The sequence below is a fragment of the Lactuca sativa genome, chromosome 1 (assembly GCF_002870075.4).
Source record: "Lactuca sativa cultivar Salinas chromosome 1, Lsat_Salinas_v11, whole genome shotgun sequence".
Taxonomy (NCBI): domain Eukaryota; kingdom Viridiplantae; phylum Streptophyta; class Magnoliopsida; order Asterales; family Asteraceae; genus Lactuca; species Lactuca sativa.
Window position 1 is genome coordinate 62566221 of NC_056623.2, and position 23176 is coordinate 62589396.

Consider the following 23176-nt stretch of genomic DNA (forward strand, 5'->3'; position numbering starts at 1 on the left):
GAATTACTCGCTTAAATAAAACTATCTAACATCCACCAAAGAGAAACTAATTGACAAAATGAATTATTATCCAAATAAAAGTATTCACATCTTTAACTACAAACCCCGAACCCCGGACGCTAAAAGAGAAACCCTAAACCCTAAATAATAAACTATGAATGAAACTATTTTAAAAATGTCATACGATTATTTACATACACTAACAATATATTTAAATGGTGAATGATATTTATAATGCATTTTGTGTTATTTAGAATCATATATGTTATAATGAAATAGAAATGATCTATTTTCGACACAATGAATCTAACATATGAAAACACATATCCAACCTACACAAAAGTGACTAATACATTCTTCGTCGAAAAAAATGAATCGTTGAATGAAAACTAATGCTTAGTGATATTTGTCAATACATTTTTTTTATTTTTAATATGACATGGTTCCTAAAACAAATTAATCATTGATGAGAATACAAATGAGTATATACATAAAAAAATATAAATCACAATGTTAAACGAAATCCGTTGATATATTTCCCAACTCTAAAAAAACCTAATCGCCTTTAGAAACTAATTTATGAAAGAAGTTATTCGCATCCATCGCTTAGCACGGGTAAACGGCTAGTGTGTGTGTGTGTGTGTGTGTGTATATATATATATATATATATATATATATATATATATATATATATATATATATATATATATAAGTATGTTCAATCGAGAACAATTCTTATTGCGAGAACATTTGAGAACAAATTTTGACTACTAATTTTTAAATGTTGAAATTTTAATGATATGTTAAAAAATATTTTAATTTTATTAAAACATAATTAGAACTTTATTTTTATTTTTACAGACATTCTCTCTTTTCTTTCTCTCTCTACGTATCTCTCTCTACTTTCTCTCTCTATGTATCTTTCTCCTATTTCTCTTTCTACATATCTCTCTTCTATTTCTCTCTTTACATATCTTTCTCTCTCTACATAGCTCTCCCATTTCTTTCTTTACATATCTTTCTCTCTCTATACATCTTTTTGGGTAATTTGAACCAACATCACCATTGACGGAGCTCATCGTTAACTATCTCTCCTGCAAGTCTCAGTCGACATTGATGTTGATCTCTACAAAGACGGTCTATGAAAGCTTCTATGTAGTAATTTTTTTGTCTATACACCTGCGTTTTTTCAACCTAAATTGACTCGATTTCTTACAAAATTCATGAAATTAAGCTTATAATAAATGACTAATCGATGTCTAATACTTGATTTCACATCATAGAAAATGTTCAACTTGAAAAATTCCCTTATATTTTCCTGTTGTTGATGAATTACGAACTTGCTTGTTCATTTGCTTGCTTTTGTGAGGAATTATATGTATAGTTGGATTGTTTTTATTGAAAATTGTAAGCTCTAGGGGTTGGATTGGAGTCTATTAGAGAGTTGATGGTCACTGTAGGATTTCATGCACACCTGGTGTTTGTCATATTGTCTGAAAGAACCTAATAAGTGTGAAAGTGGCATTTTATGTGAAAATCCTTAACTTTGAACCCTAATTAAGCCAAGCATTAAGGCCCTTAGTTTAATTTGAATTTCACATCTCTATATCCTAACAAGTAGGCAAAAACCATGTTAAAAGTGATAAACTTAAAGTTTGACCATTATTTACTAATAGAACACCAAAAGTGATTTAGAAGCTATTATGATCAATTGTCCCAAATATGTCCCCCAACTCCGAAAAACCGTGCAGGTCAATAAGAACATCTAAAAATCATGAGACTTAGTTTTATGTAAATCTTAGTGCGTCTAGTTTCTTCATACTTTGAATTACATTTCGAAATTCCAACTTCTCGAGAGGTAAAATTAGCAATCTTCTCAGGCTGGTTCATGCTGTCAGAGATTTCATGCATTGTCTTCAATAAATCATAATAAATTCATCAGAACTTCAAATGCTAAAATTCCAAATCCTATAGTTAGATATGGATGTATAGTTTCCCACATATAAAGGAAATGATGTAATTCTTAGTATATTGGTACAGTTTATTCCAAAAGTGTTGAGTGGTCCAGAAAGTGACAACTTAAAGTTACTAACGTGTAAATTTAATATAAAATCAACCAAAAATTGTTAGAACGAGATAGTTATATTTATGAATAGATAAAAGGGTGTACTTTACCAATATTATTTTATTGAAATTTAAGAATGGGTTTTTCATGCACACCAAGTGTTTGTCATATTGCCTGAAAGAACCTAATAAGTGTGAAAATGACATTTTATGTGAAAATCCTTAACTTTTAACCCTCATTAAGCCAAGCATTAAGGCCCGTAGTTTAAATTAAATTTCTCATCTCTATATCCTAATAATAACCAAAAATCATGTTAAAAGTGATAAACTTACGACTTAACCATTAATTACTTAATAGAACACCAAGAGTGATTTAGAAGCTATTATGATCAATTTTCCTAAATCTGTGCCCCAACTCCTAAAATCCGTGCAGGTCAATAAGAACATCTAAAAATCATGAGACTTAGTTTTCTGGAAATCTTAGTGTGTCTAGTTTCTTCAAACTTTGAATCATATTTCGAAATTCCAAATCCTTGAGGGGTAAAATTGACAATCTTCTCAGGCTGGTCCATGATGTCATAGATTTCATGCATTGTCTTCAAAAAATCATAATAAATTCATCAGAACTTTAAATGCTAAAATTCCAAAGCCTATAGTTATATATGGATGTATAGTTTCCCACATATAAAGGAAATGATGTAATTCTTAGTATATTGGTACAGTTTATTCCAAAAGTGTTGAGTGGTCCAGAAAATGACAACTTAAAGTTACTAACGTGTAAATTTAATATAAAATCAACCAAAAATCGTTAGAACGAGATATTTATATTTATGAATAGATAAAAGGGTGTACTTTACCAATATTATTTTATTGAAATTTAATAATGGGTTTTTCATGCACACCAAGTGTTTGTCATATTGCCTGAAGAACCTAATAAGTGTGAAAATGACATTTTATGTGAAAATCCTTAACTTTTAACCCTCATTAAGCCAAGCATTAAGGCCCTTAGTTTAAATTAAATTTCTCATCTCTATATCCTAACAATAACCAAAAATCATGTTAAAAGTGATAAACTTACGACTTAACCATTAATTACTTAATAGAACACCAAGAGTGATTTAGAAGCTATTATGATCAATTTTCCTAAATATGTGCCCCAACTCCTAAAATCCGTGCAGGTCAATAAGAACATCTAAAAATCATGAGACTTAGTTTTCTGGAAATCTTAGTGTGTCTAGTTTCTTCAAACTTTGAATCATATTTCGAAATTCCAACTCCTTGAGGGGTAAAATTGACAATCTTCTCAAGCTGGTCCATGATGTCATAGATTTCATGCATTGTCTTCAAAAAAATCATAATAAATTCATCAGAACTTCAAATGCTAAAATTCCAAAGCCTATAGTTATATATGGATGTATAGTTTCCCACATATAAAGGAACTGATGTAATTCTTAGTATATTGGTACAGTTTATTCCAAGAGTGTTGAGTGGTCCAGAAAGTGACAGCTTAAAGTTACTAACTTGTAAATTTAATATAAAATCAATAAAAAATCGTTAGAATGAGATATTTATATTTATGAATAGATAAAATGGTGTAATATACCTATATTATTTTATTGAAATTTAATAATGGGTTGAAAGGTACGAAAACAAATCCCAAACAGAGCACTACAATCAAAGAGAAAGTAAGGAAATATGTACATAAGTTTTATAAGAGTAATACAACAAAGCACAAGCTAAATAATGTTATAATTGTTGTGTAGGTTCTCGGAAAGGAAATGATCCATATAGCTGAAGCTAGCTAATTTTTAAGTTCAAGGAGGTGAGTTACACTAATTTTCCTATTATGTGGGCATTACTTTTTTATGTTATTGTTCACAAATACCCTAATCTGGTAAAGTGAACTAGGAAAGGCAGAATGTAGGTTGTTCTCTAGTGAGACAAGTAGACAAGATTCATTTCCGCGTTCGCGATTTGTTAATTGTTCTCGTGTATTAAATCATATGTGATTATATGATATAATCACATATAACTTATATGTAAAAAATTCATTTTTATGTTTTCGATTCAATAGTTGTTCTTTGTCCATATTAATCGTATGTGATTATATACATAAAATGGCATATGATTAAATACATAATAACAACTATATTAAATACATGATAAAAATTTTTGAATTAAGAACGCGAATTTAAATCTTATTCACATAAATCATGTGTGTTTAGATATGTATAATCACATGTGATTAAATACACGAGAACAATTATTGAATCAAGAACACGAAAATCAATATTGTCTACAAAAATCATAGGTGATTAGATATATATAATCACATATGGTTATATGTATCTATTCACATATGATTTATGTAGCTAAGATTCATTTTTACGTATCTAATCATATGTAATTAGATACATATAAGCACATGTGATTATATACACGATAACAAACATTGAATGAAGAACGCAAAAACAAATCTTTATCCACATTCAACATATGTGATTAAATACATCAAATCACATGTGATTATCTGGATCTAATCACATATGATTTATGAGGACACAATTCATTTTCGCTTTGTCGGTTCAATAGTTGTTCTCGTATACTTTATCACATGTGATTATATGTATAATCGCATGTGATTAAGTACAGGAGCACAACTATTGAATCGAGATGGCAAAAATAAATCTTGTCCACCTCAAATCATATGTGATTATGTATAAATATAATTAAATGTGATTAAATACACAAAACAAATTATTTAATCTAAACCGTAAAAAATAAATATTGTCTATATAAATCATATATGATTAAATACATATAATATATATAATCACATGTGATTATATGTATTTAATCACATATGATTTTTATGGATAAGATTCATTATCATATTCTCGATTTAGTAATTGTTCTTTGTCAACTTTAATCATATGTGATTAAATACATCTAATCACATGTGATTATATGTATCTAATCACATCAGATTTATATGGACAAAAAAGAATGATGTCAATATAAATCATATATGATTAGATACATATAATCACATATGATTATATATACAAGAACAACTATTCAATCGAGAACACAAAGATAAATATTGTCCACATATATCATATGTGATTAAATACATCTAATCACATAGAATTTATATGGAAAATATTCATTTTTGCGTTCTCGATTCAGTTGTTACTCTTGTGTAGTTAATTACATGATATGATTTATATGGACAATATTCGTTTTCAAAATATCGTTAAATAGTTGTTCTTTTACATTTAGTTATATATGATTTATGTACACAAGATTCTTTTTCGTGTTTTCGATTCAATATTTTTCCTTTTTCCACATTAATCATATATGATTAAATAAATTTAATCAAGTGTTATTATATGAATCTAATCAAGTATGATTTATGTGCACACAATTCATTTTCGCTTTGTCGATTCAATAGTTGTTCTCATGTATTTTATCACATGTGATTATATGTATAATTGTATGTGATTAAGTACATGAGCACAACTATTGAATCGAGAAGGCAAAAATGAATCTTGTCCACCTCAAATAATCTATGATTATATATATATATATATATATATATATATATATATATATATATATATATATATATATATATATATATATATATATATAATCACATGTGATTTAATACACAAAATCAATTATTCAATCGAAACCTCAAAAATAAATATTGTCTGCATAAATCATATCTAATTAAATACATATAATCACATGTGATTATATGTATCCAATCATATATGATTTATGTGGATAAGATTCATTGTCACATTCTCGATTCGGTAATTGTTCTTTGTCAACTGTAATCATATGTGATTAAATACATATAATCACTTGTGATTAAATACATATAATCACTTGTGATTATATGTATCTAATCGCATATGATTTATATGGACAATATTCATTTTCGCATTCTTGTTTAATAGTTGTTCTTGTACATTTAGTCACATATGATTTATGTACACAAGATTCATTTTCGCGTTTATGATTCAATAGTTTTTCTTTTTCCACATTAATCATATGTGATTAAATACATATAATCACATATGATTAAATACATAAGAAAAAAATATTGAATCAAAAATGCAAAAACAGATATTATCAATATAAATCATATGTGATTTGACACATATAACTACATGTGATTAAGTATATGAGTACAATTATTGATTTGAGAAAGAAATAATGAATCTTGTCCACATAAATCATATGTAATTAGGTACATATAATCACATGTGATTATATGTATTTAATCACATATGATATTTGTAGACAATATTCAATTTTGTGTTTTTAATTCAATAGTTGGTCTCGTGTATTTAATCACATACGATTTATGTGAAAAAGATATTTTTTTCATGTTCTTGATTCAATAAATCATATGTGTTGAAATGTATATAATCACATGTAATTATATACACGAGAACAAATATTGAATCAAGAACATTAAAAGAAATTTATGTCCACATTAATCATAAGTGATTAAATACTTATAATCATATGTGATTAAATATATGAGAAAAATTATTAAAACGAAAAATCAAAAATGAATATTGTTCATGTAAATCATATGTGATTGGATACATATAATCACATGTGATTATACGTATCTAATCACATATGATTAAAGTTGACAAAAAATAATTATTGAAACGAGAACGCAATAATGACATATGTGATTAAATATATCTAATCACATTTGATTAAATATATATAATCACATGTGGTTATATGTATCTAATGACATGATTTATATGGACAAAAAGAATATTATCCATATAAATCATATGTGATTAAATACAAATAATCGCATGTGATTATATACACATAATCACAGGTGGTGGTGATGGGTAGTGGTGATGTGTAGTTATGTTTGGTGGTGGTAGGTGGTAAGTGGTGGTGGTGGTGAAGGGTGGTGGGGGTCACATATAGGATGGTGATTATAGTGGGTGGCAGGTGGCGGTGGTGAGTGGTGGTGATGGGTAGTGGAGACGGGTGATAGGTGGTGGTGGTGGTTGGGTGGGTTGGCTGTTGGTGGTGAGGCTGGTGATGGTGAATGTTGTTTTCGGTGGGTGATGAGTGGGGTGGTGATAGGTGATGGAGGTGGGTAGTGGTGATAGGTGGTGGGTGGTGGGTGGTGGTTGGTGGTAATTGTAAGTGGTGGTCATAATGGTGGGTAGTGGGTGGGTGGTAGCAAGGTTCTAAATGGCGTGAGGCGCGGCGTGGCGGCAAGGTCAAGCCTCAAGCTTAACGAGCCATGGCGAGCCATGGCGTTTTTCAAGGCGTGATGTAAGACGGCGATTTTGTATTAATTTAAAATTATATTACCACATAAATATAAATTTATATTAAATATAACTACTTTTTAGAAGTGTTAGATCAATAACTAGTAACCAAAATTTAACAAAAACCACAATACTTGTATCTCCGATTAGAAAAGACATAACAAAGAGCAAAAAACCGTGTCTCAAACGAAAAAACACACGCCATAACACGTCATAACGCGCCATGGCGCGCCATATCACACCTTGCCACGCGCCACGCCTTACAGCAACGTTATGAGGCTTTTCGTAACGGCGGAGCCACGCCTCACGCCATGGCGCGCCTTTTAGAACACTGGGTGGTAGTGATGGCTGGGTGGTAAGTGGGGGTGATGGGGGCAGGTGGTGGTGGTCGGTGGTGATGGATGGTGGTGGTGGGTGGTGATGGTGGGTGGTGTTGGTTTTGGTGGGTGGTGGGTGGAGGTGGTGGTGATAGGTGGTGATGGTGGTAGGTGGTAGGTGATGGTGGATGGTGGTGGTTTTTGGTGATGGGCTATTGAGGTGGATGGGGAAGGTGGTGATGGGTGGTGGAGGTAGGTGGTAGTGGTGGTACCGGATGGTGGTTTTTATGGGTGATGGGTGGGGTGGTGGTAGCAGGTGGCGGTGGAGGTGGGTCGTGGTGATGAGTGGTGGTGCTCGGTAGTGATGAGTGGTGGTGCATGGTGGTGGGTGTGGTGGTTGGTGGTGGTGGTGGTGGCGGGTGGTGGTGATGGGTGGTTGAGGTGGTGGTGGGTGGTGATGGTAGTGGCGGGTTGTGGTTTTGGTGGATGGTGGGTGGAGGTAGTGGTGACGGATGGCGGTGATGGGTGGTGGAGGGTGGTGGTTGGTGGTGGTGGCGGGTGGTGGTGATGGGTGATTGAGGTGGGTAGGGTTGGTGCTGATAGGTGGTGGAGGTAGGTGGTGATGGTGGTGGCGGGTGGTGGTTTTGGTGGGTGATGGGTAGGGGTGGTGTTAGCGGGTGGTGATGGTGGTGGCGGGTGCTAGTCATGTTGGGTGGTGGTTTTGGTGGGTGGTGATAGGTGGTGGTGGTGTGTGGTGATAGGTGGTGGTTGTGTGTGGTGATTAGTTGTGGTGGGTGGTGGTGATAGGTGATTGAGGTGGGTAAGGGTGGTGGTGATGGGTGGTGGAGGTAGGTGGTGATGGTTGTGGCGGATGGTGGTTTTGGTGGTTGATGGGTGGGGTTGGTGGTAGCGGGCGGTGGTAGAGGTGGGTGGTGGTGGTCGGTAGTGATGAGTGGTGGTGCATGGTGGTGGGTGTGGTGGTTGGTGGTGGTGGCGTGTGGTGGTGGAGGTGGTGGTGGGTGGTAGGTAGTGGTGATTGGTGGTGTTGGTTGGGTGGTAACTGGTTTTGGTTAGTGGGTTTTTTAATTGTTTGTAACATGTGATTGATTTTTATGAATATTGTTTTATAGTTTTAATTAAACAAATTATGTTGTTCAAATTTGTTCTTAAATGTTCTCGCAAATATATATATATATATATATATATATATATATATATATATATATATATATATATATATATATATATATATATATATATATATATATATATATATATATATATATATATATATATATATATATAAGTCTAAGGGAGACGGACATAGATAGGCGTTGCAAGGATTGCATGCAAATTGATGCAAGTTATGGTGATGCATGTATACATGACAGACAACCCACTGTCACCTTCCCACCTTCTTACTCAATCTGGCTTCTCTTGGTAGAATAACCAACCCCGAGCCAAACATAACAAGGAATAGAACTATTACCAGTGTCAATCTTGCCCATATATATTACAATAAATTGCTTCTTCCATCATGTGCCAAGTCATAAAGGAGTTCTGTGAGGTTATAATGTTCAAGTTATTTATAGTTTAAAAAGGTAAAGGGTTTTAAGTCCCATTGTGTTTAATGTTTTTTTTTTAATTTAGATCATTTGAGCTTGGAAATAATCCTCGAATTTAATTTGCTACAAATCGAATCGTTTCTGTCGTTAATACTTCTCTCTTTTCTAATGGTGTTTTCCATCACCATTAATTGTACTCTTTCCACTGTGCTTAAATTATTTATCCTAGTTAGATCTATGTAGTATAATACTCTTTTCATTAGAACATTAGGTGTGGCCAATTAAATGTAATACTATTTTGGTGCCACATCACATGTCACATCATCAATGATGTTACAACACAAAGTGGGGAAATGGTCACCATATTGTATCTTTTTATGACACCAACTTTTTTTTTTTCCATTTTATAATTTATTTTTTATTTTTTCCGATTTGTTTTAAAATATAGACAAATAATTTTTAAATATAATATAATAAATAAAACATAATGTTTAAAAATTATAAATAACATATAAAATTTTTTAAAGATTAAAATTAACATAGAGACTAAATTACACATAATATCCAAAAAAAAAATACAACGTTACTCGTTATCGTTATTGTTACCATAGAAGATATAATCCGCCAAGTCTTCTCGAAGTTGTCTGTGTTTATTTGCGTCCTGAATGTCAACAACGCGATGCAAATAATCTGCTGTTCCTGGTTAAAACTGAACATGTCTGGGCTCCGTTGGGATATAGTGTGCAATATTTCGCCTTTTATCTTCTACTACCATGTTATGCATTATGATACACGCATACATGATATATCGTAGAGTTTCTAAATCCAATAATCGTGCTGCATGTTCGACTATATGTCACTTCGCCTTCAGCATTCCAAAAGCACGTTCCACATCCTTGCGTGCTCCTTCTTGTCTTCTATTAAAAAATTTGTCTAGTTCTTCAACCGGATGGTGAAATGCCTTCACGAATGTGGAATACTGACAATATATTCCATCTGTAAGGTAATACTCATATTTGTATTCGTTTCTATTCACCGTGAAAGGAGCATCCGGGGCTTTTCCATTCAAAAGATCGTCGAATATTAACGACTGATCAAGAACGTTGACATCGTTGTTGGAACCCGTAACCCCAAAAAATGCATGCCAAATCCATAAATCTTGAGAAGCGACAGCCTCTAAAACCAACGAAGGTGATCCGTGATGACCACTTGCGTATTGCCCTTTCCATGCTACCGGACAATTTTTCCATTTCCAGTGTGTGCAATCAATGCTTCCGATCATTCCGGGAAACCCTTGGCATTCTTCATGCGCCGCATACAATTTTTGCAAATCATGCAACGAAGGTTTCCGCAAATACACATCTCCAAAGGTTTCAACAACACCCCTTGACAATGTATACAAACTCTCTCTTGCGGTTCTTTTGGACATTCTCATATAGTCATTTATGGTGTCGGGTGACTCCCCCATAGCCATCAAACGAATGGCCGCAGCACATTTCTGCAACGTTGTAAACCCTCGTCTACCTCTAGCATCATATCTTAATTGAAAAAATTTGTACCTAAACATAAATTAACTACAGTTTAAAAATATATTGCATATGTTGTAAAATTAAAGAAACATGTAGTACATTTTTATTTATTTTGTATAAAAGTATAAGGTAAATGATTTTTTTAAATAGTTATTTTTTTTAAACCGTTGCAATTAAAACGTTTGCAAACGGTTCCATTTTCTGCGTTTCATCCGGTCGTGACGCCAACGATATCCAATCTCGACGAGCTGCAACGAGCAGGGGGCGGTGTTCCTCCCGTCAAGACGCCGTTGTCAACGGCCACATCACCCGCGCCGTTTCTCGTTCACTGACTTCAAATATGATGATGTCATCATTTCTTTCGAATACCGATGATAAAGACAAACACCACATGGTCTTCGGAAAAAACTAAATTGTTACGCTAGTTTGTATATGTTTTTAAAAAGTTGTCATTTGATTTACTAATTGAAAGTCGTTTTATTTGAAATTATATTTTATTTTTAAGTCGTTGTTTGCATGCCCTTTCTGATTTGACATTAATATAAATTTCTCCTGATTTGAAATTATTAAACTCATTTTAATTTGTTGTTTTTATCCTTTTTTTTATTTTTTTATTTTATTTTGTTTTTTATTATCAAGGCCGATGTTAGGGAGAGTAACAAGGGCTTTTGCACAGGGATTTGTTTTTGAAGGTGCCGCAAAAAAAAAGAAAAAAAAATTGGTATATTCAATTGCAGGCAACCCATATCTAAATCTTGATAGTTCATTTCCTTAGTCCACACGCACAGGCTTCAGCAAACAAAAAAACATTACTCAATAGCGTTGTAGCGCATCGCAGATTACCAATTCACAAAAGTCCAATAGAAGAGAAGCATTGATCGTTCATCAATCAACAACCATTCAAGTAATCGATTATTCATAAGGTAGAAATCGCAATTGCATTTAGCATCTTTGATTGTAATCGTGAACTCCTAATGCGATTAAAAGAACTTCTCTAACTCAATAACTCATGATGGGTTGAAGGAATTCAAAGCAAACTGGTTCCCAATGTGGATCAACATCAATTTTGCCAAATCATAAGTTACCTAAAGGCAAAAGATGATCACCTGCTTCTTCTTCAACTCCACAAAGTGGACATGTAACCAAGTCCAAAGCCACACTAGAAAAACCTGATTGATTTGATGACACAACAATGGATTTAATTGATATCTAAAGTGCAACTAACAATAAAAGTACATACAATAGCACCTCAAATAAACGATGCCAACAGTAGCACCTTAGAATAAGTCTTCCCCAATTACATAAAGGTAATCTCATTGGTTAAATAGAGACCATCAAACCCCACCTTTGATCAATCCATTTTTCTTTTAATAATCATTAATTCATCTTGTGTCAAAGTCGGTCTGCAATCAATAAAACACCAATTTTCCATTTTAAGTAATGACATTTCCTCATTATACTAATACTACATTATTAACTTTAGTGATAGATTATAAAACATTTATACTATATCATATTTATTTCCTAAATTGAAAGGAATGAACTTGTAGTGATGAAGTCTAAACAACCATCCGGTAGTCAAAAACGTAAAAAGAGAAAACTAGATGAAGAAAAAAGAGACGCCGACATCGGTGCTCTAGATAATTTTATCCATAGACTACCTGTTAAAGAGCCTGTTGAAGAGCATGTTGAAGAGAATGTTGAAGATCATGTTGAAGAGCATGTTGTGTAACGCCTTGTTTCGAATCTTTTCCCATATTGGGAGATGGTGTTCAGGGTTTGGGTATTAGCAGTCTTTGGACCCTTAGGGAATTGAGATTCAGACTCAGTTGGGGTTGGATAATGTAATTCGGATGTTTCAGGTGTAACATCCCGACCCCCAGGTATTACATTTTATATATATTTATTTTGGGATTTAATGAGTGACTCGACGAGTTGTGTGCCCAACTCGTCGAGTAGGGTCGGATTGGTCACGTGGTTTTAGTGACCAACTCGACGAGTCAGAGAGCCGACTCTCCGAGTTGGCGCTGGGTGAGGAAACCCTAAATCCCCGGGTTTGTGACCTATTTAAGGGGCCTTAAGCCCTCATTTCTGCCTCACCAACCACCTTACATCCTTGAGAGAAACCCTAATCGTCCACTTGAGCTAAAGAGTGAGAGAGGAGCTAATCTTGTTATTATTAATGCACTTTTGAAGGAAAAGTGAAGAGCATCAAAGCTTGGATCAAGAGGAGGCTTTGGATCTAGAGGTTCATCAGGGTTTTGCTTCAGTTGGAGGTAAAAAGATGCTAACTTGATCATTTCCTTATGAGATATTGGTTTAGGGAGTTTCTAGGGTTTTCTCCCATCCTTTTTTGTCATTGAGCCCTTTGAGCATGATTTGAGGTTGAAACCTCAGATCTGGATTGTAGGAGGTCTTGTCAGTCCAAAGACCCGAACTTTATTGAGCTAGAGACAAGATCTTGTGTATCTAACCCTTGTTGGAGCTTGTGTTGGCAATATGGAGCAAATATGTCATGCATGAACATAAAGATAGAAGCTTTACGTGACATTCGAGCCTTAGGAGACTAGATCTATAGTTTGGAGTGGTGGATCTTCCTTAAAACGTCTGAATGAGAATACAGACTGAATGGACTCACCGAGTCGATGAGTTGACTTGACGAGTCGTTTAGGGTTGTCCCGATGGGCGTGATCATGCAGTAACTCGGTGAGTTAATGGGTCAACTCGACGAGTTGAGTTGGATTTTTTGAGATTCTGAGAATATCGAGAGGACTCGGCAAGTCGCATATACGCACTCAACGAGTTGGGTCAACATGGACTGTTGAATCGAGTTTGACTTTTGTTGACTTCAGGGTTTCCTTAATCATGACTTATGGAGACCATGTGTGACAACCGTCAAATTCTGGTCAATCCAAAGTCAAATAAAGTCAACAAGTCAAACCGGTCAACTCAAGTAACCCCTGTGTACTAGGGTTTACGTTGTGTAATTACTAAACAACTCTCTGTTCTAATGAGAGATCATAAATCGAACAGTGCGTACATCTAGATCTCTTTAACCCAAATCTATAGTAAGTGACGAGCCAAACCGATAAAACAATGTTGCATACTCATCGGGAGTGTGTAAGATCCTTAAACAAGGCTTAACGGGGTTTACGGACCCTGCTTTGCGAAGCCAGACACTCAAAAAGGTCACAAATGAAACCTCTCTCAATCGTTTTCACTCCATCTCTTCTTATCGGAAATCTCTCCCAAATCCCTCTAAGTATGTGAAATCTCTCCTAAATCCCTCTAAGTATGTGAAATCTCTCCCAGATCTCTCTTTGTATGAGAAATCTCTCCAAGAATGTCAAATCTCTCCCAAATCTCTCTAAGAATGTGAAATCTCTCCCAAATATCTCTTTGTATGTGAAATCTCTCCAAGAATGTCAAATCTCTCCCAAATCTCTCTAAGTATGTGAAATCTCTCCCAAATCTCTCTTTGTATGAGAAACCTCTCCAAGAATGTCAAATCTCTCCCAAATCTCTCTAAGCATGTGAAATCTCTCCCAAATCTCTCTTTGTATGAGAAATCTCTCCAAGAATGTCAAATCTCTCCCAAATCTCTCTAAGAATGTGAAATCTCTCCCAAATATCTCTTTGCATGTGAAATCTCTCCAAGTATGTCAAATCTCTCCCAAATCTCTCTAAGTATGTGGAATCTCTCTCAAATCTCTCTCAAAATCTCTCTCAACTTTCTATAATCACTTGGGGCATCCCGACCCTCGAATTTGACGAAAACAGCCCAAAAACGGAAGTCTACGTGAAAAACGGACTTAAGGAGCCGAAACCCCTCTTAGGACCCGAAAGTCCTCTTAGGACCCGAAAGCCCTCTTAGGAACCGAACCCTTCTGAGCCGAAGGCTGCTGAACCGAACCCGAGAGGTCCTTTCGGGCCCGAACCTCGCATGCCTCACCCGAACCCGAACCTTCGGTCCATTTCGGGTCAAGTTTCCCTCGGCTAGTTCGCTTCTGACTTGCTTCGGACCAAGCCTTCGGACTAACCCCTCGCCCTTCGCTTCTCGCCTCTGGTTCGCACCTTCCGCTTCCAACTCGGCACCAGCAAGGACCGAACCTCGACCTAGGACCGAGAGGCCTCGCTGGGAATGCCTTTTTGTAACAACCCGTTATCCCGGGCATTATAAACCGAGTCTTGTAACCCCTTTTGAATGTAATGGGAATATCATCGATAAATGAATTGTTCAAAAGCTCTGATTTGGAGTACGCTATGTAGTAGATATCGTCTTAAAGGTTCCAAATAAATAAAGAAACACTAAAATCTGAGTTATGGCTAAGAAGCTATGACCATTCTAAGATTTCTGTCAAAACCAACAACACCGATCAAACGAAAAACGCAAAGTTTCAATACGATAACATTTAGCCTTAGGTATCTAAATGAAAGTCATAGATAACATTAAACCGTGAGCGTACGCAAAAAGAACGTCCAAATCTGACTTCGCATGAGGAAGTTATGATTTTTCAAAGAAATTCCTTAAAAACGATTAGTTATAAAATAAATAATAAAAATAATTTTGGAATTTGCCAACGGAGTCTAAACGAAAGTTGTAGATCGTAGTCTCACCTACGCGTGGATATAAAGACCATCGAAAACGGAGTTCATATGAAGAAGATATGGATTTTTGAAGTTTATTAAATAAATTAATTAATTATTTAATTCAAAATTCGGATATTATCCGAAGAGGAGTCAGCGTCCTTCTCCGAAGTACGCGCTGCGTACTCCTGTACGCCCCGCGTAACCGAGAGGATTGGCCTCGGATCGTCCACGTCGCCATATCCGAGGAAGCCGACCCGTCCGACCCGTCCGACCCGTCCGACCCGACGTCCCATCCGACCCACCTCCCCAGCAACCCGTCCCATCCGACCCGATAACCCAAGAACCCGTCCCATCCGAACCGAAGCAGTCGAGGCTTCGGTCATGCATGACGTACGCGTACGCAGCGCGTACGAGCGTACGCCCCGCGTACCGAGGCAGACTTGCCTTCCTATAAATAGAATGCGAGGGTTTCCAAAGAAAGGGTTCATTTCTCTTCTCTCTCTCTCAGCATTTCCTCGTTTTCCGTGTCCGTTCAAACCCGAAGCTCTGGTCTTTTTGGCTCAAGTCCCGAAGGCCGATTCTACTCCCGAGATTCCCGAGAATCCCAAGAAAAATCAGTTTCCCGAGACGAAACTCTGCTCGGTTTTCCACCTCACAATCTTCACACTATCAAGTGAGTTCATATCCCCTTTGAACACTCTTTAAATGCATTTTAAATGTTTTATACTCTTTTTAGGGAGGAATACAAGTTAACACATGACTAAATTCGTGTGAAACATTAACCTTTTGATATACTTTTCATACTGTTGTTTTAACTATCTTGTGAAGTTATTATGATACAAAACCCCTCACAACACAGCTTTACCCTCTTTGGGATATAATATGTTTATAAATAGAAATATGTTTTATTTATACGTTTACATACAAACACATCATATCAAGGGTAACATTCTTTACTAAGTCATCTCATGCATTCAAAGAACTTATGATTATGCTTTGTCAAACATTGTGAAAGAGGTCAAACTTTGCATACAAACTACTACCTTATTACGGACTTAGTTGAGAATCCATGAGTCGTGTATATCTTCAAACGTTACTTTCTTTATTAGAAAATAATGCAACAAGTCCTGTCTATAACCAGAGTCTCCCGTTCGGAGAACGTGTCAAATGTGTATAGATCTATACGGGAAGTCATGATCCCGCGCCCTGACTGTTAGCTACAGTCCGTCTTTTGGGGTGACAGTTGTCATAACGCTACGACGCCTGAAGAACGTCGCTACAGGCATATTATGTTTAGTATGGTTATAAAACTCATCGGATATACAATTATTATGGTATTATGCTTTTATGAACGAGTAGTCATTAAAACTATTCTTCATCTAATAAGTGCGATCTTCGTATAGCTTTACTATGTAAAACTATGACACAACTTACAAGCACGTCGCTTGCTTGCGATTTTCGGTCTTAGAGACTGCCAGTTATGTCAGGGAAATAAGGGTTTTTCCTGTATACAAACCAAACAACTAATAGGAAAATAAGGGATTTTCTCGGTACAATTAGTTGCAATTTACATCACGAACATTCATATGCATTGCATACTTTTATAAGAAAATAAGGGTTTTTCTGGAAAACATGCAACCACTTTCGAATGGCATACATCTTCTCAAAACACAACTTATGAACTCACCAACTTAAATGTTGACACTTTTTCTTTGAAATAACTTGTATTCACAGGAAACCGCTAGCCAGGTAGCAACTACTTCTGAAGACTAACGCATTGGCGTTAGTAACATATTTTGGATCACCATTTTATATTTGATTTCTTTTGCAAACATGTAACACCTACAAATCATGTAAACTTTTCAAACATATTTATATTATGGTGGTGTGTACTTTCCTTTCTATGAACTGTTATGATACTGAATATGATGTCCTCCGCCCCCGAACGATTCCGCCGTTCAGGTTTGGGGGTGTGACAGATTGGTATCAGAGCTTCGTTTATAGTGAATTAAGTATATCAAAACCATTTTTTTTATATACAACTATAAACTCAACTGGGCAAAAACACTCTGAGAAGAGTCATGCTTTTGAAATTAAATCTATTTAGTTTTTGTAAGTAAGCATGCATTCATTTAGTAACAGTTCCACATCGTACCATATTAGAAGTATTATTAATGAGTTGTGCAGTACGGGTACGCCATGGGACATGTAATCGGAACTGGGAAGGATATAGCCTGATCAACTATATTTGTCCGAGAGCCGACTAACGTGTGCCGAGGGGTGTCTGCAGTGGACAACAAATTTTAAAAACTTACCAAACCGTTATTAGAATCAAACACAATAATTTAAATGCTATAGGAGTAATTGCTATTTAAACTAACCTACATGTTTTGCATGTTCCGACTTTATTCAATTCTTATGACCCTATTTCTCGTACAGTCAAATGGCTGGATTTCACCACCCCAATGACCCCTACTTTCCCAACCAAGGCAACGGAGGATGGATCGAAGATGATCCAGAAGAGGATGAGGAACCCATAGAATTGGGCGATGACTCCGGTACTGACTCAGAACCTGAAGTGATCGATCCACCACCCATTCAACCTCCTGTCCATGTGAGGAACTTCCAAGGACCCACTCCCGTCTGGGGAAGTCACCTACATCATTGGAGCCAACAACAAGGCATACGCCCTCCCTACGGCATGTGTCGGGACTTCTACGATGTCCGCGGTGGCAGTTCGGCTGATCAAGCACTCCCGGTAATGGTTGGTAAGTTAGCCAATCAGTCCTATCAGTCCGGAGTACAAGCAAGCCGACTCCGGGATATCAACGTGGAAGTGCAGGTACACACTTCCGATATCCGTAGACTGGACAAGATACAAGATAATGTCCAACTCCAGTCTGAGGCATTTCAGGCACAGATAATTGCAGCCCTAGCCGAGTTAAGGGAGCAACAAGCCGCTTTGGATCGATGCCTAATGGGATCGAAGCAATCAGATGCGGAGTCAAGCTCCAAGCGCAACCTACGTCGCAAGTAGTGCCTGCCAGGATTTCAAATTTTGTTATAAATTAGGACTTCGGATAAGAATTTCCTCTTCGTTAAAACTTTCTGTAATCGGAGACCTTTAGAAAGGTCAAAAAGTTTTGTCTAAACTCGGATGTAACACGACTATATGTTTTATATATATGGGGCATACCCCCCTTCTCTGATTTTAAATATGTGTATTCCGTTCAACTCATAAGTGCATCCATTCAAACGTTATCAATAAATCAAACTCAAAACCTATTGTTGATCAAACCAAATTCTTAATCTATTTAAGGCAGTTAACTCAATATCATTCAACTTTGAACTGCCAAAACTTATAATTTTCTTCCATATTTTTCTTTTGGCAGCAAGATGCCTCCTCGTCCAAACTTAAGGCCCAGGCCAGGCACGGCACCACCACCACCTCCACCACCAGCTTATGATCCGGCAATGGTTCAGGCTGCTATCACAGCAGCGGTAACCGCAGCCCTCTCGCAAATAAACTCCCAAGGGAATGGAGGGGCGGGAAGCAGCACGAATCATCCAAATCATGGCACTGGTCATGGCCAAGGAAGAGAATGTACCTACAAGGAGTTCTCTAACGCTAAACCAAAAACTTTTAATGGAACAGGAGGAGTCATTGCACTAATGCAATGGTTCGAAAAGACCGAAACGGTCTTCGAGATCTGCTCGTGCCAAGAAACAAGCAAGGTTAAGTTCGCTGCTTGCACCTTCATAGATCGAGCCCTCACTTGGTGGAAAAGCCATGTGAACTCAGTGACGCTCACTGTCGCTAACGCCATGAGTTGGGAAGAACTGAAGGTACTACTACTGGAAGAATACTGCCCAAGGGGTGAAGTGCAAAAGCTTGAGCAGGAACTCTGGAATTTGAAAATGGTCGGGTCTGACCTAGTCGCTTACACAGCTAGGTTCAACGATCTCGCTGCTTTGTGCCCTACCATGGTCAACCCAGAAACAAAGAAGGTCGAAAGGTACATTTGGGGGTTGTCACCCCAGATTCAAGGGCATGTCCTAGCCTCCAACCCTATCACCTACAACAGCGCTAAACGCCTGGCACAACGACTCATCGATCACGGAGCGAAACAGAGTACCATCACAACAGCCACAAATCCACCTAGGGAGGCTCAGGGACAGAGTAGGCCTTGGAACAAGAGGAGGGGACAAATCCTCCAGGAGAACCCTAAGAAACAACAAGTGATAGCGACCCACGCCATTACTGTACCCACCAACTCTGCCCCCACAAGTTCATACAATGGAAAGCTACCGAAATGTAATCGGTGCAACTTCCACCATCACGGTCTCTGTCATGGCCTTCAATGCACCAGGTGCAATAAGAAGGGTCATACAGCCCGCTATTGCAAGGAGCCAACCCAACAATCCGCCCACACTGCTAATACCGGAGTAAGCCGCGCTTGCTTTGAGTGCGGGAGCACAGGACACTACCGCAAGGACTGCCCGAAGGCAAACAACAGGAATACCGGCGGAAGAGGCCGAGTTTTCGCAATGGGACAAGATGAAGCCATTGCGGACCCTACTGTTGTTACGGGTACGTTTCTTCTCGATAACTCGTATGCATGCATTTTGTTTGATAGTGGAGCGGAAAGGAGTTTTGTGAGTCACGGCTTTAAAAGCATGCTAAAACCATTACCACAATCATTAGGTGAACCGTTCATAGTAGAAATGGCCAACGGGAAAACTGAAAGCACTAAAGAGATATACTTAAACTGCATCCTAACTCTAAACGATGATCCCTTTCAAATCAGCCTCATGCCAGTCTCGATTAAGAGTTTCGATGTCATCATTGGCATGGATTGGCTGAGTTCACATCGTGCGGACATTCTATGTTACGATAAGGCCGTTCGCCTTAATCTGCCAACCGGCGAAACCTTCCTCGTCTTGGGCGACAAACCTAGTACCACTCTTAGAATCATCTCAAGTATCCAAGCTCAGAAGCACTTACGAAAGGAGTGTCACGCATTTCTTGCACATGTTGTAGACGTGGAACGCGAAGTCCGGGACATCAAGGATGTGCCCGACGTATGCGATTTTCCCGATGTGTTTCCCGAGGACCTTCCAGGGATACCACCCGTAAGACAAGTCGAATTCAGAATCGATCTGATTCCCGGAGCTACCCCAGTAGCCAAGGCACCCTATCGATTAGCCCCGGCAGAGATGCAGGAACTATCCAGTCAACTGGATGAACTACTGGAAAAAGGATTCATCAGACCGAGCTTCTCACCATGGGGAGCACCCGTATTGTTTGTGAAGAAGAAGGATGGATCATTCAGAATGTGCATCGACTACAGAGAACTCAACAAACTGACGGTCAAGAATCGTTATCCTCTACCGCGCATAGATGATCTATTCGACCAACTGCAAGGGGCGAGCTATTTTTCTAAGATTGATCTGAGGTCCGGGTATCACCAGTTACGAGTGCTAGAGGAGGATGTGCCGAAGACCGCCTTCCGAACTCGTTACGGACATTACGAGTTCGTGGTGATGCCTTTCGGATTGACCAATGCGCCCGCAGTCTTCATGGATCTGATGAATAGAGTATGCCGACCTTACTTGGATCAGTTCGTCATCGTTTTCATTGACGACATCCTGATCTACTCCCGAAGTAAGAAAGAACATGGCGATCATCTGCGACAAGTTCTAGGGACATTAAGAAGAGAGAAACTTTATGCGAAGTTCTCGAAATGTGAATTTTGGATCCGAAGAGTCGAATTCTTAGGACACGTGGTAAGCGAAGAGGGAATCCACGTGGACCCATCCAAAATTAAGGCCATTGAGAACTGGTCAGCACCGAAGACTCCTACAGAAATTCGCCAATTTCTAGGTCTCGCTGGTTACTACCGCAGGTTCATTCAGAACTTCTCACGAATAGCGAAGCCTCTTACAACCCTAACCCAGAAAGGTGTGGCCTTTGACTGGGAAGAGAAACAAGAAAGAGCGTTCCAAACGCTCAAACGAGCCTTGTGCACCGCACCAATACTATCCCTTCCTGAAGGAATAGAAGACTTCGTAGTTTATTGCGATGCATCAAACCAAGGACTCGGATGTGTTCTGATGCAGCGAGGTAAGGTTATCGCCTACGCCTCGAGACAGTTGAAAACACATGAGGTTAACTACACGACCCACGATCTTGAGCTAGGAGCAGTAGTGTTTGCCCTGAAGATCTGGAGACATTACTTGTATGGAACGAAGAGCACTATCTTTACCGACCACAAGAGCTTACAACACATTTTCGATCAGAAGGAGCTCAACATGAGGCAACGGCGATGGGTCGAGCTACTCAGTGATTACGAATGCGATATTCGCTATCATCCGGGAAAGGCAAACGTAGTAGCCGATGCCCTTAGTCGAAAGGAGTACTCAGGCCGGAGAGTGAAGTCATTAGCTGTGTCGATCCATTCGCACCTATCCACGCAAGTCAAGGAAGCTCAATTAGAGGCCTTGAAACCCGAAAACGTGGCAAGTGAGGCCCTTAGGGGAATGGACAAGAACTTAGAAATCAAGAGTGACGGAGCACGCTACCTCATGAACCGGATCTGGACACCAAAGTTTGGGGGATTCAGAGAGGTAGTTATGAGCGAGGCACACAGGACCCCATACTCCGTGCACCCAGGGTCAGACAAAATGTATCTAGATCTCAAGCAACTCTACTGGTGGCCAAACATGAAAGCGGAGATCGCTACGTATGTGAGCAAGTGTCTAACTTGCGCCAAAATAAAAATAGAACACCAAAAACCCTCAGGCCTACTCCAACAACCTGATATACCTGAGTGGAAATGGGAGCAGATTTCCATGGACTTCATAACCAAACTGCCCAAAACTCAGAGTGGCCAAGATACTATTTGGGTAATCGTCGACAGATTAACCAAATCAGCCCATTTCTTACCTATCAAGGAAACCGATAGGATGGAAAAACTATCAAGAACCTACATCCGGGAGATCGTACGACTTCATGGGGTACCAATGTCAATCATCTCAGATAGAGACAGCAGGTTCACTTCCAGATTTTGGCAATCACTGCAAAAATCCATGGGAACGAGGTTGGACATGAGTACAGCATACCACCCTCAAACTGACGGACAGAGTGAGAGGACGATCCAAACCTTGGAAGACATGTTGCGAGCATGTGTAATCGACTTTGGCAAGGCATGGGATATTCACCTGCCTTTGGTCAAGTTCTCTTATAACAATAGTTATCATACTAGTATCAAGACCGCTCCGTTCGAAGCCCTTTACGGCCGTAAGTGCAGATCACCCCTGTGCTGGACAGAAGTGGGCGACACCCAATTGGCAAAAGGTCTAGTCACTAAGAGCACCCTTACTGGCCCAGAGATCATCAGAGAGACTACCGAAAAGATCGTGCAAATACGAGAACGACTGAAGTCCTCAAGGGATAGGCAAAAGAGTTATGCCGACAGGAGACGTAAACCCTTGGAATTCCAGATTGGCGACCGTGTGCTACTGAAGGTCTCACCATGGAAAGGCATGATACGCTTTGGGAAGCGTGGAAAGCTAAACCCCAGGTACATTGGACCCTTCGAAATCATTTCGAGAGTTGGTCCAGTGGCCTACAAACTCCAACTTCCAATCGAGCTTAACAAAGTGCATCCAGTATTCCACGTGTCGAACCTGAAAAAGTGTTTGTCCGACGAAACACTTGTAATTCCACTCGATGAAATCGCATTAAACGAAAATCTCAACTTTGTGGAAGAACCCGTCGAGAT

The 23176-nt window shown here is 38.2% G+C and overlaps 1 protein-coding gene across 1 annotated transcript; it reads right to left on the minus strand.

The window, feature by feature from the left end:
- Window positions 1-10129: 10129 nt before the first annotated feature.
- On the minus strand, window positions 10130-10741 carry LOC111906544 (uncharacterized). The gene has a single exon (XM_023902293.2). The coding sequence runs from the start codon at window positions 10739-10741 to the stop codon at window positions 10130-10132; it is 612 nt and encodes a 203-aa protein (XP_023758061.2).
- Window positions 10742-23176: the final 12435 nt, after the last annotated feature.

Coding starts and splice junctions, on each gene's coding strand:
- LOC111906544 (XM_023902293.2), bottom strand. CDS start 10,741: ATGGGGGAGTCACCCGACACCATAAATGACTATATGAGAATGTCCAAA.